The sequence below is a fragment of the Ochotona princeps genome, chromosome 1, assembly GCF_030435755.1.
Source record: "Ochotona princeps isolate mOchPri1 chromosome 1, mOchPri1.hap1, whole genome shotgun sequence".
Lineage (NCBI taxonomy): Eukaryota > Metazoa > Chordata > Mammalia > Lagomorpha > Ochotonidae > Ochotona > Ochotona princeps.
In genome coordinates, this window is record NC_080832.1 from 97,984,891 (window position 1) to 98,001,606 (window position 16,716).

Genomic DNA, 16,716 nt, shown 5'->3' on the forward strand with positions numbered 1-16,716 from the left:
GATCCTGGCATGTTCAAGGCGAGGACTCTGAGCTGCTAGGCCACGCCGCCGGGCCCAGTAATACCATTTTTAAGAGCTTGTACTTTGCTAATTTAAGTGCATAAATGCCTCCATTTTAAGCCTGTGAATTTATGTCCATTTGCATTATTTTAAACTTACTAAGCAGGATTAGCTTTACCATTCTGTAGTGTTTCTGAGCCGAGCTCCTGCCCCACGAGTGGTCACGAGACAGCCGGGCACCTGACTGCCTTCCACTCGTTTTAGAGATACTCAACGATGCTGGCTTTTTCGTCTGGGAACGGTTCCACTTTCCATTCACTAGCAGCTTGATAGCACTGGAGAGAGCTCAAATCTGATTGTGATTTAGAGAGTCTTGGTAAAATTGAACAGAAACAGAGTTTTCGGTTGGTAGAGTATTAGCCAAGGCATGTCTTGCCCTCTGCCGAGTGGAATGCTATGGGGATGGAGATGTGGGTCTGGAGTCTGTCACTAACTTAGTTAACTTGTTGCAGGGGCTGGTGAGATCACACCAGACAATTCTAGGGCTTATTAAGTAGTCTTTATTAACCAAGCTTGGGGATAATAGGACCCGCTAGAAATTAGCAAAAGACAGGTTCAGTGGCAATCCAGTCTGAATTGAAATGCTGAGAGTTACAAATGGTCATTACCTTGAAATCTGTTCAACTGAAGACCTATGTTCCAGCTTCCCCAGCTGCATGAGTCATTCTAAGAAACATACAGCCAACAACCTGGACACACTTACAGAGCTGCAGGCATTCCTGCCTTCTCTGCCCACATTCCATTACTGTTAGGCCTCATCTCTTCTAGAACTCTTGAAAGTACACTAATTAGAAATACGAAGCATCTTAGCATTAGCATCTTGACTCTCCTGCCCAAGCAGGATATGTATATAAGTATGTGATAAGTATGTGATATGTAAGTATGTGATAAGCAGGAGATATATAAGTATGTGAGATATATATATATATTTATTTAACACAGCACTATTAATGGCAGAAAAAGAGGAAATAATGGGGGCATCAATCAGGAAGAAACTTGTAGTATAATCATGTAATAGAATTCTAAGTGGCAATTAATGAGAGTTTTATTTATCTAGATTGGAGAAAATCTCTATGCCGTACCTTCAAGTAAACCACAAAAAGCAAGTTGCTGAGTAATATGTCTAGGATGAAAATTCTGGAAGCAGTTATAGGAAGCTCTCGATGTGAATGCTGAGTAGGGGAATGAGACAGGAGGTTCAAGGGAACTTTATACTTTTATGTTCTTTTGTATAAAATGTTCAAAAGCTATGAATAATCATTTGTTTTCTCTATCAACATGAGGGCATTTGAAAAGTTCTTCAGTATATTAGGGTGTTGGATATGGTTGGGGTCTGGCTGAGGCCTGCAGGCTAGAGTGGAAGAAGTTGGGGATGTTGGGGACCTAATGCCAGTTAGGTTCAAGGCATAAGAATGGGAAGAAGGCAAGCAATGGCTTGAGTTTTTAGTTAGGTCAAGAGATTTCGTCTTCTAAGGTTATGAACTTGTACTTGTGTGTTTACAGGCTGCCTGGCTGGAGGACTTGTGCATGTGTTTGGAGCAGGATTTTCCCCAGGGAACATCTCAGCTGCTGTCTGTGGTGTTCCCTGCCAAGTTTTGGCCAATGCTACTGTGTCTGCCTTCAGCTGCCTGGTCCTGCCTCTGGATGGTGAGTAGAAACGCCACTTTTGATATTCTGCTGATTTCAGTCTTGTAATTAATGCCGTACCGACTTACTTGTTTTTTTTTTTAATGTGTATCTGTGAATAAAATTTTTCTGTTTACTACCTGAAAGGGTAATCAATAGTAGGAGTCACCTATTAAAATTGTTAATAGGAACTTGTATCGGAGTAGTGGATCAAAGTTCAGTAGATAGTGAGAAGCTGAACACTTCCTGTCTCAACTACAGACATTTGATGATGGAGAAGGGCATTCTGGGTTCTGGATATTTGTTTCTGTGACAGACAGGCAGTGTGCTGGAAACTAGCCCTTGGTCTCTGTTTAAAAGGAGCTTGCTGGGAACATTTATTCATTAAAAATAGCAGTAATAGGGTGGAGATTATCAAGCCAGATGTCCCTTATAAGTTGGCTCTGTATGTTCAGTTTTTGAATTCCTGTTGAGGCTAAAGAGCCAACATTCATGTGATTTTTCTGGCTCTGCAATGTCCCAATAAGCACCCAGTCCTTGTAAGCATGCAGAGTTGTATAGAGAGTGTTTTAGTTGTGGGACTGGAATCCCTGCCTTCATGGCCAAGCGGCCGAGGACAGCCCAAAGCCTTGGGACCCTGCACTCATGTGGGAGACCTGGAGGAGGCTGCTGGCTCCTGGCTTCAGATAGGCTCATCTCAGGTTGTTGCAGCCACTTGGAGAGAAAAGCAGTGGATGGAAGATCTTTCTCTGTCTCTCTTCCTCTCTGTGTATCTGTTTTTCCAGTAAAAATAAATCAATCTTTAAAAAACCAAAAATCAATAACAGGAAGAGCAATGGAAAATTTACAATGACATGAAGCTAAATAACATGCTACTGAGTGATGAACGTGTCACTGAAGAAATGAGAAAAAATATGAAACACCTACTTGAAGAAAACAATGCTTTGTGGCCTATGAGTCCGTGGGGAATTAGTAAGAAAAGAAGAAACATTTTGAAGGAAAGAAAATAAAACCCAAAATGTCAAAATACATGAGATATAGCAAAAATAGTATTGAAAGGGCTATTGATCTTGTATTTTGCACGAAGGTTGCATTATATCAGAGAGAACATGATATTTGTCCTTTTTGGATTGACTTCTTTCACTGGTCTGTATTGGGACGATCTGGTTGCAAATGGTAGAATTTTTTCTTTTTAATGGCTGAATAGTAGTCCATGAAGTGTTCCTTATTTTTAAATTTTTTAATGAATTACGTGTTTGTGATGTGGAAAGAAGTGAGGGGGAGTGAGACAAGACAGAGACAGTGACACAGAGAGGAGAGAGAGAGAGAGAGAGAGAGAGAGAAGGCAAATTCTTCATTCATTGGTTCATTCACTGAGTGGCCACAATAGCAGGTTCTAGACAAAGGGAAAGCCAGGAGCCAGGACCTCCATCTGGGTATCCCACATGGTTGCGGGGGCTTCAGCACTTTGGAGATTGTGTTCTTAGCATGGAGCTGGGCCTGAAGCGGGGTAGCTCAATATAGGTGTCCAGAGCAGAAGCCTAACTCCTGCTGCATTGAAGGCCTATCTCGTCCCTGATTTTTTGTCTACAACTTGAATGTAACCAAAGCATTTGGAGAGTGATGAAAGTGATCTTTCTTTTTTTTTAATGAGCTTGGATAATAATATTATGATGACAGTTTATGCTAGACTATCGGTGACAAGGAGGAGGAATAGTTTTGCTTAAAATACAAGACATTGAGTTTCTTGTTATCAGCATGTACTCGTAATTGAAGTGTTATGGAGTTCATTAATTCTACAAGAAGGAATTTAAAGTATAATATAATAGTAAAGTCTTACAGAGTCATCTGTTTCATTCACTAAGTATGTGAAAGTTTTGGTACAGAGTTTATGGAAAATTGATTCTTAAAGGATAAGCAAGTAAGTTTGAATAAGAAAAAATGACTTCATATTTTTAGTTTTAATCTGTAATATTATTGTAATTTGTAAAAATTGTCACATACACTTCTTAAACTAATACTCTTTAAAGCCTTTAAATTACATAAAAATAATTTCAAATAGAAATGAAAAATAAAAATTATAGTATTGCAATGCAATATTTAAGAGCAATAAAAACACAACAGCAGCTATTTTCAATAATAGGAATAAGTATAGGACATATATTGTCCTGTACAAAAATCAGACACATGAATATATTAAAATTAGTTGCATTTTGTAAGTCCTAAATGGAAATAATACAAATTATTAAGATACTGAGCTTTGTAAAAGGATGTGTCCTAATTCCTTGGCTTATTTTATGAGAAACCACTAAATTGAAAGCTGCAACTTTGCATATTGCCACTAGGTGGCACCAAACACCCACCAATTATACAAAACACACATTTACTCAAGGGAAATGGATAATTTTACTTACTTTCTTGTCATAATGAAGTCTTTTGAATGACTTAAAATTCATATTGTCTAAAGATAGAGAATATTTACTGAGAGCCAATTCCAGGGGATACCTAGCTGGATTCAGGAATTCTGCCAATTCTAGGAATTTGGTTAAACTATTTTGAATGTACTCAAACGGTGTGTAGTTCTTTTTTTAGGATATAGGTCTGTAATAGATACCAAATATTAAAGATGGATGCATCTCAGAAATTGTTAGAATCTACTAGTTATTCCTCCATGATCAGATATGGCTGCATATAACTAACTTACTTTCAAATTCTGGCATATTTAAGAAGTTTTTCAGAAGGAGGTTTCCTGACAGCCATACCTTCAGGTGCTTTACAGCTGCTCTCAGACACCCGTCTGCCCCTTTGCTCTCTCATGCTCCCTGCTCGCATGTTCTAACTCGTTCAGCCTGGCCTTTGGGGAAGCTGACCCTCCCAGTCGTTCTAATGCAGAGTCCTTGAACTGTGTAAAAGTTGGTAAAAATGTGAATTCTTAATTTTTATGCATGCATGAATGTGTTTGAAAGGCAGTGAATCAGAAACAAAGACCTTCCATCCACAGCTTTTCTCCCCAAACGCCTGCAACAGTCGGGGCTGGGGATCGGGGCTCAATACAGGCCACCCACATGGGTGACAGGGACCCCAGGATAGCAGCAGCATGGTCCAACGGGGAGTGCAGCTGGCACTTGGGCCTGCATCCTCTACTTGGGGACACTAGGACCACATGCCAACTGTAGGCGTTTTCCAAATAAACACGTTGCTATTTCTGCTCTGTATCCTCTCTGAAATCCATATTCTTTCCTCATTTTGTCCTCAAACTCGCTAGCACCATTGGATTAGCGAGTTCTGCCATACTGGGTGACATCATAAATGATTGCATACCCCTTAGTCCTGTATTTGCTTTTTCAAATCTTTGCTGGTTTTTAATCAGCTTCCCATTATCATTCCAAGAGGTGTAGGAGTGTGTGTGTGCACACACGTGTGTGTGTGTGTGTGTGCGCGCACGTGCCTGCCAGTTGCACTTCCTTTATATTTATGACTTTTTTTCCTGTAGTTTATTTGTTGCCTTCTTTTGTTCATTTACTTTCCTATTTCTGTTTATTTCTGTAATTCACTGAGGTCAATGAATTACAACCCTTGCTTTGAGTTTTGGTCTTCACTTTGACTTTGCGTCGGACGGTGATGTCTCACATTAGAGGCTGTAGATGAGGGCCCAGAAGGAAGCTTCCTTTATCATCTCTTTGCTTGCACCTTTACCACAGTCCTCATATGCAATGTCGTTAAAAATGGGACTCTGAATGGGAGCTTCTCCTGCTTTCATTTTAATCTATCTTTAATGGCTGCCTGAACTGAATTTCTAACAGAAGAAAAACTTTTTTTCCACATGGGGAGTTATTGAAACATCCTGTTAGGTGGGACTAATACTTCATTACTTCCTATTTGTTTAAAATGAGCAAGATCTGGGCCCAGCATTGTAGCCCAGTGGTTAAAGTCCTCATCTTGCATGCTCCGGCATCCCATATGGGCACCGGTTCTAATCCCGGCAGCTCTACTTCCCTTCCAGCTCCCTGCTTGTGGCCTGGGAAAGCAGTCGAGGACAGCCCAAAGCCTTTGAACCCTGCACTCACGTGGGAATTCCAGAGGGAACTCCTGACTCCTGGCTTCAGATCGGCTCAGCTCCGGCCAAAGGGGCTACTTGGGGAGTGACCCAACAGATGGAAGGTCTTTTTTTCTCTTCTTCTCTCTGTAAATCTGACTTTCCAATAAAAGTAAATAAGTCTTAAAAAAATGAGCAAGATTATTGATCTTCACGTTTCTTGGATTTACATTCTGAACTGTACTAGCTGACTACATGGAAGCTGACTTTCTCCATGAGATCCAAGGAGCTAAGGTGAGTAAGCTCACACAGCTCTTAGGTGGCACAACTGTGGGTAAAAGGCCATGGACTCTGACCATCAGCCCTGGATTCTTTCCAATTCACAGCCACTTAATCACCTACAATGAAATCTTTGTTTTATGGGTGTTAGACCTAATTTCACTTGCCTTAGGGCTGGAGAGCTGTGGTCTGTCCACATGTGTGTCCTATTGTCAGTTACTTCTCGCTCTTATGATTTATACAAAACACAAGCAGGAGAACCTCCCAGTGTCCTGTGCTCTGGCTTGTAGCAGCAGCTGTGTGAGGTTCGGGAGTTTGAGCTCTGGGCTCTGCTGTGCTGCTGCCTCAGGGCAGGCAGGCACAGGCTCCCGCGCGTCATCCTGGCTGGCATTTGCTGTGTAGTTCCCTGAACACACCAGCGGCTGAAGAAGCAAGGAGGAGGTTTTTTTTTTTTTTTTTTTTTCCCTTTTTTTACTTCATTAAGATTTTCAGACGAAAGTACTGCTGAGCCGTTTCCTACAGAGATTTGCTCATCTCTCATTTAAACATCCCCGTCTGTTTGCCTGTTGGTGTTCTAGACAGGCAAAGGAAAAAGATTGAGAATGAAAGGTCTTCAAATACCTTCTCTTTTTTTAAATGAAATGTCAGTGGTTATAGTTATGTGAAAACTAGGACATTTTGTGGATCAAGAAGTCCCATAAAGAGAACGAAAATTTAACTTGGAGAAAGTTTGAGCTCAGAAAAAGTGTTTCGCGTCTCTGATTATCTCTGATAGAGAATTCTCTTAAATATATAAGTAACCAAAATCAGTAAGAGAGAGAGCCACCTCAGTGGGGATAGGAGAATGGGAAGAACACTCTCACAGAGGCAGAAACACGAGTTATTGCTAAACAGGAAAAGTTGTTCAACCTAAAATGTACTGATGAATGAAGATCACAAAGAGAGTGCACTGGACTGGTAGAAGTAAGAGTGACTACTTCAAGTCCTGTCAATTCATGTCTGGTCATGGGAGTTTATGATTATGGTCGGTGAGTATGTAAAATGGCAGTACCGTGTAAGGTTGATTTGTGCCTGGCGTTCAGCTTGCTTCATAGGAGGGTAATTTTGTATGAGTTTGCAGTGTCAGACACTCATAAATATCCGCAAGTACACTGGTAAGAGAACTGGTACACCTATTGTAGTACTTTTATGCAGTACAATATTGAACAGTAATAAGAATGCATCAAAGCTGTATTCAATAATATGAATAAGTACTGCAAAGTAGGATCACGGATATCTTGTTATGAATTGTACAAAGTTCAGACACAAATAAGACTCAATAATCTATTGTTTAGGAAAATAAAGCCATGTGACAAAAGTATTTTAAAAATTCCAAATGGTTCTTTCTGAGAACTAACTCTTGGCAGGAGTGCACCAGTTTAAGAATATCTTCACTGTTTCAGATCTGATGTTGGCTGACTGAGTCACATGAGGGTTTCTTTTTTTAATTTACATTTTACAAAAATGTTATTTATAGAAGAGACCTTGAGAAGGTTTATGGAAATATGATTTGTTTTCTCATTCATTGTTCCATGAACCATTGGATTCCCTCTCTCTCTCCTGAGTATCCCAGAGGAACATACCAGTTTACTGGAAGTAGACAGATCACTTCCTTTTCTTAATGGTCAAGAAAGGACATGTCAGTTTCATTCCTGGAACATGTGAGGTTCATAAGTCTGACTGTGGCTGGTAGCTAACCTCGTGGTTACTGTCTCCTGCAGCGTCTCTGGCTTTCCTGTGTGACCTAAGGCCAGAAGAGGACAGCTGTGACGACGCCAGCCTCACCTCCGTGCAGTGCCAGTTGACTGTTGCTGTGGGAGTGGAGAGACTGCCTGAGTCGTGGCCTTACTTCTACATGTGTGAGGAGTGTTCTCAGAGCCGCTTTGGGTCAGCTCCTGGGACAGCCTTCCCACCCTTCTCGGGCCTCTTTGTCAGGTGCGCTATATTCTCCCTCCCTGATCACCAGTAAATGACCAGCAGGGCAGGGGACCTATAGGTATAGGTTGGGTGGCCTTGTCTCTTGCAGGGGCTGTTCCACTGTGGATTTCAGCCAGCCTGCATATCAAAGCATCTCGTGTCTTTTAAGTGTTCAAGAGAACATCTGAAAAATCTGCCCAGTAAACAGCGCACTTTGTTCTTGCTTGGATTTTAATATTTATCTTCCGATCCAAAGCAACATCTGGTGAATGCCAATGGGGAAAAAGATTAGACATTATGAGAAACAGAAGGCCTTTTTCCTCCTTTTCTTTTTCTTTTCTTTCCAAACAGATTCACTAGTATGAAACAAACAAACAAAAAAAGCCATGGAGAAATCCAGCAGATTGTACAATGTTTACTCAAACGGAAGGGGAGGTTGTGCAGACAGAATTCATGAAGATCTAGGATTCTGAAGTCACATGCTTTAAGGATGTTTCCTAAATTAAAAAAAAAACCTAACTTTTCCCCAGTAGCCTCCTTTTCTAAAGTAAATAAATATAAATATATGTATATGTATAATGTGATCTAGATGGCCTTAATTTTGACACGCAGTTCTTTTTGTACGAGAAGGGTTAGTGTATCAGATCATCCTTCTTCCTTTCTTATCAGGCTTCAGTGGGTACATGTGATTATTCACCCAGGAGCTATTTAAGGATAAATATAAAAGTCAGACCAGTTCTGCAGCGTGAATGTGATAACCCCTCCTTCAGGACATTTTGATGTCCTGAAACTGAGTTCTAGTATACATTTGCCACCAGAAGTTTGAGTTTCCTAGAGGAAAAGAGAAAGCACCTCCTCTGGCTGGTCACTTTCCAGAAAGGCATGTAGGGACTAGGATACTGGGTGTGCTCTCAGGTGAGACTGGGTTTCAAAACTTGCTAAGAAAGGACGGCAGGGCGTGTATGTCAGCAGTCCCTGCTTCCGCCCAAGTCAGCACTTTGGAAACTCTTAAGTTGTTTTTCTTAGTTATGGAAGTTTTCTCATACCTTCCCTCTTCACTCCGGGAGTGGCTGAGGGAAAAGTTAAACCCTGTCCATTGCAGAAGTACTGCTGCAAGTTCCAGCCAGTGCAATAGGCAAAAGTGGCTGTTTTCTTGAGTTAAAAAAAGTGCCTCATGATATGAACAACGTTTAGGCATCCTGTTGATGAACACTAAAAGGAACCCTGCAGAGTTGTTTCTGGCCAGTGGGAAGGGAGGTTAGGATTATCTTAAGAGGGCCATTAGCCATGCACTGACAACTCCAGACTTCTTCAAATTGTGTCCATGATCAGTTTCACTTCTTCGATTTTAAGAAAGCAGGTGGGGCTTGGCAGCGTGGCCTAGTGGCTAAGGTCCTTGCCTTGATCCCATATGGCCGCTGGTTCTAATCCCGGCAGCTCCACTTCCTCTCTGTCTCTCCTCCTCTCAGTATATCTGACTTTGTAATAAAATAAATCTTAAAAAAAAAAAGAAAGCAGGTGGAAGTTTGTAATATTTATAAACAACTGAATTGTGGAAGAATCATGCATTCTTAGTTATGTGTATTCTAAGTTTTTTTTAAAAGCTGTTGTGGATGGGAATGCCCTTACAATTTATTTCTCAGCAAGCTTATAGTTCCTTTATAAAAGCGCTATTGATTTTTATGCTTTGAGTTTGCACGCTATGATTTTACTGAATCTGTCAGTTCGAACAGTATTTTCATGGAATCTTCAGCGTTTCACCCTGTAACAGTCTAGTATCATTTGCAAACAGGACATTTGACTCGCTACTTTCCTATCTCAATTCCTTTGAGCTCATTCTTGTTGTACAGTGTCTCTAGCTAAAACTTGAAATGTCATTGGATGAAAGTGGTGGGAATGGTTCCAGATCTTAGAGCAGTTGCTTTTATCTTTTCTCCATTCAGTGTATGTTTGGTCGTGGTTTTGTGTGTGTGTTCATTTAGGTGAGTTCCTCTTGTATGTTATTTGCTTAAGGATTTTTTTTATTTTGAAAATCATGGATAGATGTTACATTTTTGAATGCGTTTGTTTTTGTTGAATTGTAAATTTTGTTCTTTATTCTCGTGATGTATTGACTAGTGCCTGCTAGACCATCCTTTCATTCCTGAGATAAATCCCACTTATCATGATTAATTTTTTTTGATTTTGCATTTATGTCTATCAATTTAATTTGGAAGAGTTTATGCCATTTCATAAAAAATTATTTTTTGAATGGCAGATTTGAGAGAGAGAGAGATCGTCCGTCTGCTGGTTCACTCCCCCAAATAGCTGCAAGTATTTTTTATTTTTTGAGGAGAATTGATTTTAGTTTTGTTTTAAAGATTTGGTAGAATTCATCTGTGAAACTGGGCTTTTAATCCTGTTACTCACTGCTCATCTGTTTAGGTTTTCTTAGTGATTCAGTTGGATCAATCACATACATCCACAAATTGTGATACTGCTTTGCATGCTTCTACATTTTGGCATATGATTGTTCATAATACTCCCTAATGTTCCTTGTATTTCTGTGGTATCACAATGATAGCTCCCCTCTTTATTTGGCCTTATTTATTTGTGTTTTCTTTCTGTTAGATTATTAAAGATTTCAGAACTGACTCCATTTCATTGATCTTTTATGATTTTTAGTTTCTATTTCATTTATCTGTACTCTGGTTTTAATTATTTCTTTACTTGTATTAACTTTGGTTTTGATTTATTGTTTATTTTTTCTCCTAAGTCCTGGAGGTGCATTGTTAGTTTATTTGTCCCTAGTTTTTTCTTTTTATAGGGGCACTTAATATTATAAACTTACCTCTTAGAACTGCTTTTGCTGTATCCCATAAGTTTTGGTATGTTCTGTTTTAATTTTCCATTGGTTTTGAAGAATTATTTTTATTTCCCATTTGATTTCATCAAACAGACTTTGTACATTTAGGATCATATTGTACAAGCTCTAGAATTTCCTTTGTTGTTGATTTTTAAATTTATTGTGATCAGGAAAAAAATGTATGAATCAACTTTTTAAAAACATTGAGACTTTGTTGCCTAATGTGTGACCTATCCTTGAGAATGTTCATGTGCTGCTTGGAGAAAGAAAGGGAGGTAATCTAGCTGCACGGTGGGGTGCTGGGTAATGTCTCCTAGGTCCGTTTGTTCTAGTATTGGGAGGTAGTCTACAGCTGCGGGGTGGGGTGCTGGGTAATGTCTCCTAGGTCTGTTTGGTCTAGTATTGGGAGGTAGTCTACAGCTGCGGGGTGGGGTGCTGGGTAATGTCTCCTAGGTCCGTTTGGTCTAGTACTGGGAGGTAGTCTACAGCTGTGGGGTGGGGTGCTGGGTAATGTCACCTAGGTCCGTTTGGTCTAGTATTGTCTAACTCTGACGTTTTTGACTTAGCAATCATCATAACTTGTTTAAAATTGATCCCTTAATCATCATGCACTGAACTTTTTTGTAACAGTTTTTATCTAAAAGTATGTGTTATCTGATATAAGTATAGCCGCTTCTATTTGTCTTTGATTTCTATTTGCATAGAATCTTTTTCCATCCCTCTGCTTTCCAGCTGCATCTTTACTGGTGACCTGTGTTTCTTAAAGGTAGAATATTATTGGGTCTTGTATTTTAATCCACTTGGCCAGTATGTGTCCCTCAGTAGTGTAAATTAGTCCACTTACATTCAAGGTTATTCTTGTTAATAATAGTCCTGCCATTTTCAAACCTTTTCCCATTTGAATATCATTCATTCTGTTTCTAGTGAGCTTTATGCCTTTCTATATGTTCATGATGTGGAGATATATATATATATAGATAGATAGATATAGATATAGATATATATAGATATATATGATATATAGATATATATATAGATATATATAGATATCTATAGATATATATAGATATATCTATAGATATCTATATATAGATATATATAGATATCTATAGATATATATAGATAGATAGATAGATTTATCTATCTATCTATCTATCTATATATATATAAAAACAGACTCCTTGAGCCTCATTCATAAGACCAGTCTGGCAGTGATGAACTCCCTCAGTTTTTGCTTGTCTTGGAAAGTATTTATCTCCTCTTCTTTTATGAAAGAAAATTCCACTATGTGAAATAATCTTGTTTGGCAGTTATTTCCCTCAGAACATGGAATCCATTATTCTATTCTCCTTGACCTGTAAGGTATCTATTGAACAATCTGCTGTTAGCCTAATAAGGTTTTCTTAAAACAGACCTACTGCTTTTCCTCTGGAAAGCTGTAACATTGCCTTTGTACTGAACTTCGGAGAGTTTGACTACAGTATGTTGCGGTGAGTGTGTTCATTGGTCAAGCCTTCCTGGGGCCCTATGGGCCTCCTGCACTTGAATGTCCTATCTCTCCCCAGATTGCGGAAGCATCTAGCCATTATTTCATTGAATAGTTTTTCTAACCTTTATTCTCTTCACCCTCAGGAATCTCCATTGTTAAAACACATATTTGTTTAACATTATCACACAGGCCTTAAAGGTTGTCTCCATTCTTTTTTCTTTTTTGCTTTGAAAGGGATATTTGAAAATATCTGTCTTTGAGCTACTTTTATCTATTTTGAATGAAGTTTATTATGAAACATTTTATAAATTATAAAATATAATCATTAAAAATATTAATTATCTATGTTAATGAAGTTTTCAACTGTATTTTTTCAATTTACTGTGCTTTTTATTTTCTGAAACTTCTGTCTGGCCCCCTTTTAAGATCTTTATCTCTTTGTTGAGTTTCTCATTCATATGATTTTATATTTACTTATTTGTCTGTAGTGCCTTGTATCTCTGAGTGACACTCTGCTGGTTCCTTTGCATTATATCAGGCATTTCATCTGTCTCCTTTTCTTTAGAATAGACATTGTTCTGTTCCTTTGGGGGTGTAATATTGCTTAGCTTTTTCATATTTAATGTATTTTTACATAGTTATTTGATCATCTGGTGAGGTAACTATTTCTATTACTTTTAATTAGCATCTATGGTGGTGGCAGGACTTTTTTCTCAGATTGTATTTTCAGATGTCAGTCTGAAAGGCTATTTTGAAGTTATTCCCTCTTGGAGTCAGTGGTCCGGTCTTGTTGTGTCTTCTACAATATTTGATGGCAGCAATAGTGAAGGCTTGGATGTGTGTGTTCCCAGATCTGGGGTTGTCAGATTACCAGCCCCGCGGCCATAGTGGCTGTGGCTGTGCGAGGGCTGGTTTGGAGTGCTGGAATGATTTCTCAGTTACCTGCTCTGTTGAGGGTGTTTTTGGAGTCTTAATAGCTCTGTCCCAAAGTCCCGTAAGGGCACACCAGTCTCTGTAGCATCAGCCCTGGTCCTACACAATGTCTTGGTCCACATGTACTTTTGCTTCCTCCATGGCAGATGATTACCTCTGCATTTTATACTACTTGAGGTTGGTAGAGGATTAAGTGATCATTCTTATGACCACTTACGTGGCCATTCTAGGTCGTACTTGAAGCCCACAGCCCTTTATGACCAGTGTAACACAGATGCTGCTCGTGCCTAGGTTGGTGAAGTTAATCTCTTGGTGACACTGACTGACACTAGTCCTGGTTGCACTCAAGTCTTTGAGCCTCAGATGTACACAAAACCAAAGACTCGGAGTATTTCACAACAAAACCTCATGTGTGTCAGGAGGGTTCAGGTCCCTACCTCATGCCAGGAGACTGTGTCATGGAGCACAGGCAAAGAGATAGAGGCCTTTGGTGCTGGCTTTCACCACAGCCAGTCCAACTCTGAGCTTCAGGGACAAATTGCAGGTCTACTTTCCTACTCTCCTCTCTAACCATTGGAGTCTTGCCCTAGGAACAGACAGAAACTGAGAGAAAGATGGTAATGCCACACCTGGCTCTCACAGACTTCAAGCCCTGCATTTTGGGGCTGGGAGGGGGAGGGTATGATTCCAACTTGACCCAGACTGGGAGAGAGAAAAGCTAAAGTGAATCTGAGCCAGTCTCAGTTCTCCACAGGGTGGCAGGTCAGATCCAGGGCATACATGGGTCAGCCCTCACTTAGAGGTAGAGACCTTTGAGTTTTATCTGTGCTGCTGGGTCTTATACAGGCAGACCCAGATCTAAATGTCGAGGCAAAGCCATAAGTTCACTTGCTCGCTATATTCTCCATCAGTAACAGTTTTGTTCTTTTTGCTGGAGCTTGGGCAAGGAGTAGTGTAGGTAGTCGCTTGGCTGAAGATAACTTCGTCAGTAGGTGCTGGCCCGAGGACAAAGGTCATGGGCTCTGTCTGAATCCATTTCTGTGATTTGCTATACGTGCTTGGCACTGTGGTTAAGGGCAATGGTCATGTTATCTTCTGTTTTCCTCTCGCCAGCAAGACACATCTGTCTCCATGCTGCCTTACTTGGTGTTGGTGTTGGGGACACTTGGCAATGCTTTCCTTTCTGCCTTTCCATTATAATAGAATGAGGTACTACAGCCTTTCCCCTGCGTTCCATCCTACGTGTAAAGGCGATGTTACTTGTTCAAATTGGTGTTTCTGTGGAGAAAGGCTAGTGTCTCACTTAGTTGATAAATATTCTGTTTCTTCTTACTCTTTATAAACTTACTGTTCTGTTTTTCATGAGCTTTTGAGGTTCCCACATACATTTTGGTAATAAATAATGCACCCAAATGATATACTAAGAAATCTTTAATATGTCTAATGGTAATGTAGGATATTTAATCAAATAGAGAAATGCTTATGCTTTCTTGAAAAATGAAAATCCAAAAATCACAAATACTGCAGTTAAGGAGCCACATTGTTGTATTTGCACACACAGTATTTGCACACACACAAGCAACTGGAAGAAAAGACTACAGGGGTAGGCATTGTCGTATGGGGGTGGGGCTGCTGCCAGTGACATCAGCATCCCATAGGCCTGCTGACTTGAGTCCTGGCTGCTTCACTTCCAATCCAGCTCCCTACTAATGGTATGAGAAAATCAGCAAAAGAGAATCCAAATGCTTGGGTCCTTGCCACTATTTGGGAGAACTGACTTAAGTTCTCTGCTCCTGACTTCAGTCTATTTTAACCCTGATAATTCCTGCTGCTGTCCCTCTTCATTCTCTCTGACTTTAAAGTAAATAAATATATCTTTAAAGAAGTAAAAGAAACAGAATAGTATATTCTAAAATGTTGATAGTGTCTATATGCAGGTGGAGTGCAGCATGTGCTTATTCAAGAACACTTTTTTTCAGGAGGCATTAATAAAATCATGTGCCAATTTAACTTATTTAGTTCCTCTTGAAACTGTGCTTATGAACCCAGATGACTACTTTTGGGACCTTTAAAGGGAATTGATTTCCATTGAGTGCTTCATATTTTTGCTAGTTACTACCACTGTGGATGAGATGACATATCAAAATGGCAGATATGTACCTTTGGCAATAATAAAACCCAGTCCGTCTCTTTACCTGTCTACCCATCACCAACATATTCATACATGCATCTGTCTTTACATCCATTCTTTCCTTCCTGACCATGTATCTTTTATCTATGCTTATATCAGCTTATGCATGTATTCTTTTACCCATCCACTTACACATCGTTGTGTCAATCCATCTGTGTGTTCATTCACCCATGTACCAGACCTTGCATCCATCCATCAACGAGTAATAAGTACTTGCTATGTTTTATATGTGGTGGATACTGGTGACTCCATAATGAATGAGACTGGAAAGTCCTTGTGTACAAGGATAGAATACAAAGTGAGGAGATAATTTGTGTGACCATATGTTGTGATTGAGGAATGGAAAATCTAGGGACTACTTTAGACCATGTCCAGAGGAAGATTCTCTGAGAAAATGCCTGTTGTGTTAAGAAGGTTTTAGCATGGAGATGCAAACAGCAAATTCAAAGGACCCAGAGGGTTTTATGAATCTTACAGAAGCCAAAAGGTCAGGAATAGAATGAGAAGGAAGAGAACACACAGTGTTGGGCTGGAATCCAAGGCTTCTGACTTACAGTGTACTTGGCAATATGCATTGTTTTCAGCATCTTTGTGATAGTTTCAGCATCAGAGTGATAGTTGAACTGTGTGGATCCAATGAGAACTCAGAGCCATAACAAGCAAAATCAGATTAAATGAGGTTATATGAAATTCCTGTAAGCAGTTTTATTACTTATTCTTAAGGCACATAAAGTTACCTGTTAACTTTATGATCTGATTAGACTAATTGAAGTAATGATAGATTAATGTTAGGAATCTTTGGTCACAAAACTACCTTTATCAGCACTTAGACCCAAATTTTTTAACACATATACCTCAAATAAATACTAAATTTATGTGTATGTGTGCATATCCATCTATATCTGTATCGACATCCATCTTTATCTTTATATCCTGGCATAATCTGTATATATATACACACACATATACACACACATATCTATATATATCTGTATAGATATATAGATGTATAGCCAATTGTACTTTCCAGTTTAGAAGATTGTTATGTAAAAACCATGGAATTTTTTTTATTAAATAAACATGGTTTATAAAAAACCATTTTTTATTTGTGTCTTGAATAATTTTGAAGTTTTTCATGAAAAAAGCTTGTAAGGTTATTAGGGATGAACATTAAAAGGAATATGAACTAGAACTTGTTACAAATGGATTTAACTCTTTTAAGAGCAAGAATATGCCTAAGAAAGAGAATATACTGCTAATAGGCCAATGAAAGGGGGGCAGAGTGACTCAGCCCATTCTAC

At 39.3% G+C, this 16,716-nt stretch overlaps 1 protein-coding gene across 1 annotated transcript in view; it reads left to right on the forward strand.

Moving 5' to 3' along the window:
• The window catches only part of PKHD1 (PKHD1 ciliary IPT domain containing fibrocystin/polyductin), a 440,412-nt gene that overhangs the window by 75,069 nt on the left and 348,627 nt on the right, over window positions 1-16,716 (forward strand). The window contains exons 32-33 of the mRNA XM_058662233.1: window positions 1,564-1,707; window positions 7,762-7,975. Of these exons, the coding sequence (XP_058518216.1) occupies window positions 1,564-1,707; window positions 7,762-7,975 (358 nt within the window). The remainder of the gene's footprint in view (window positions 1-1,563; window positions 1,708-7,761; window positions 7,976-16,716) is intronic.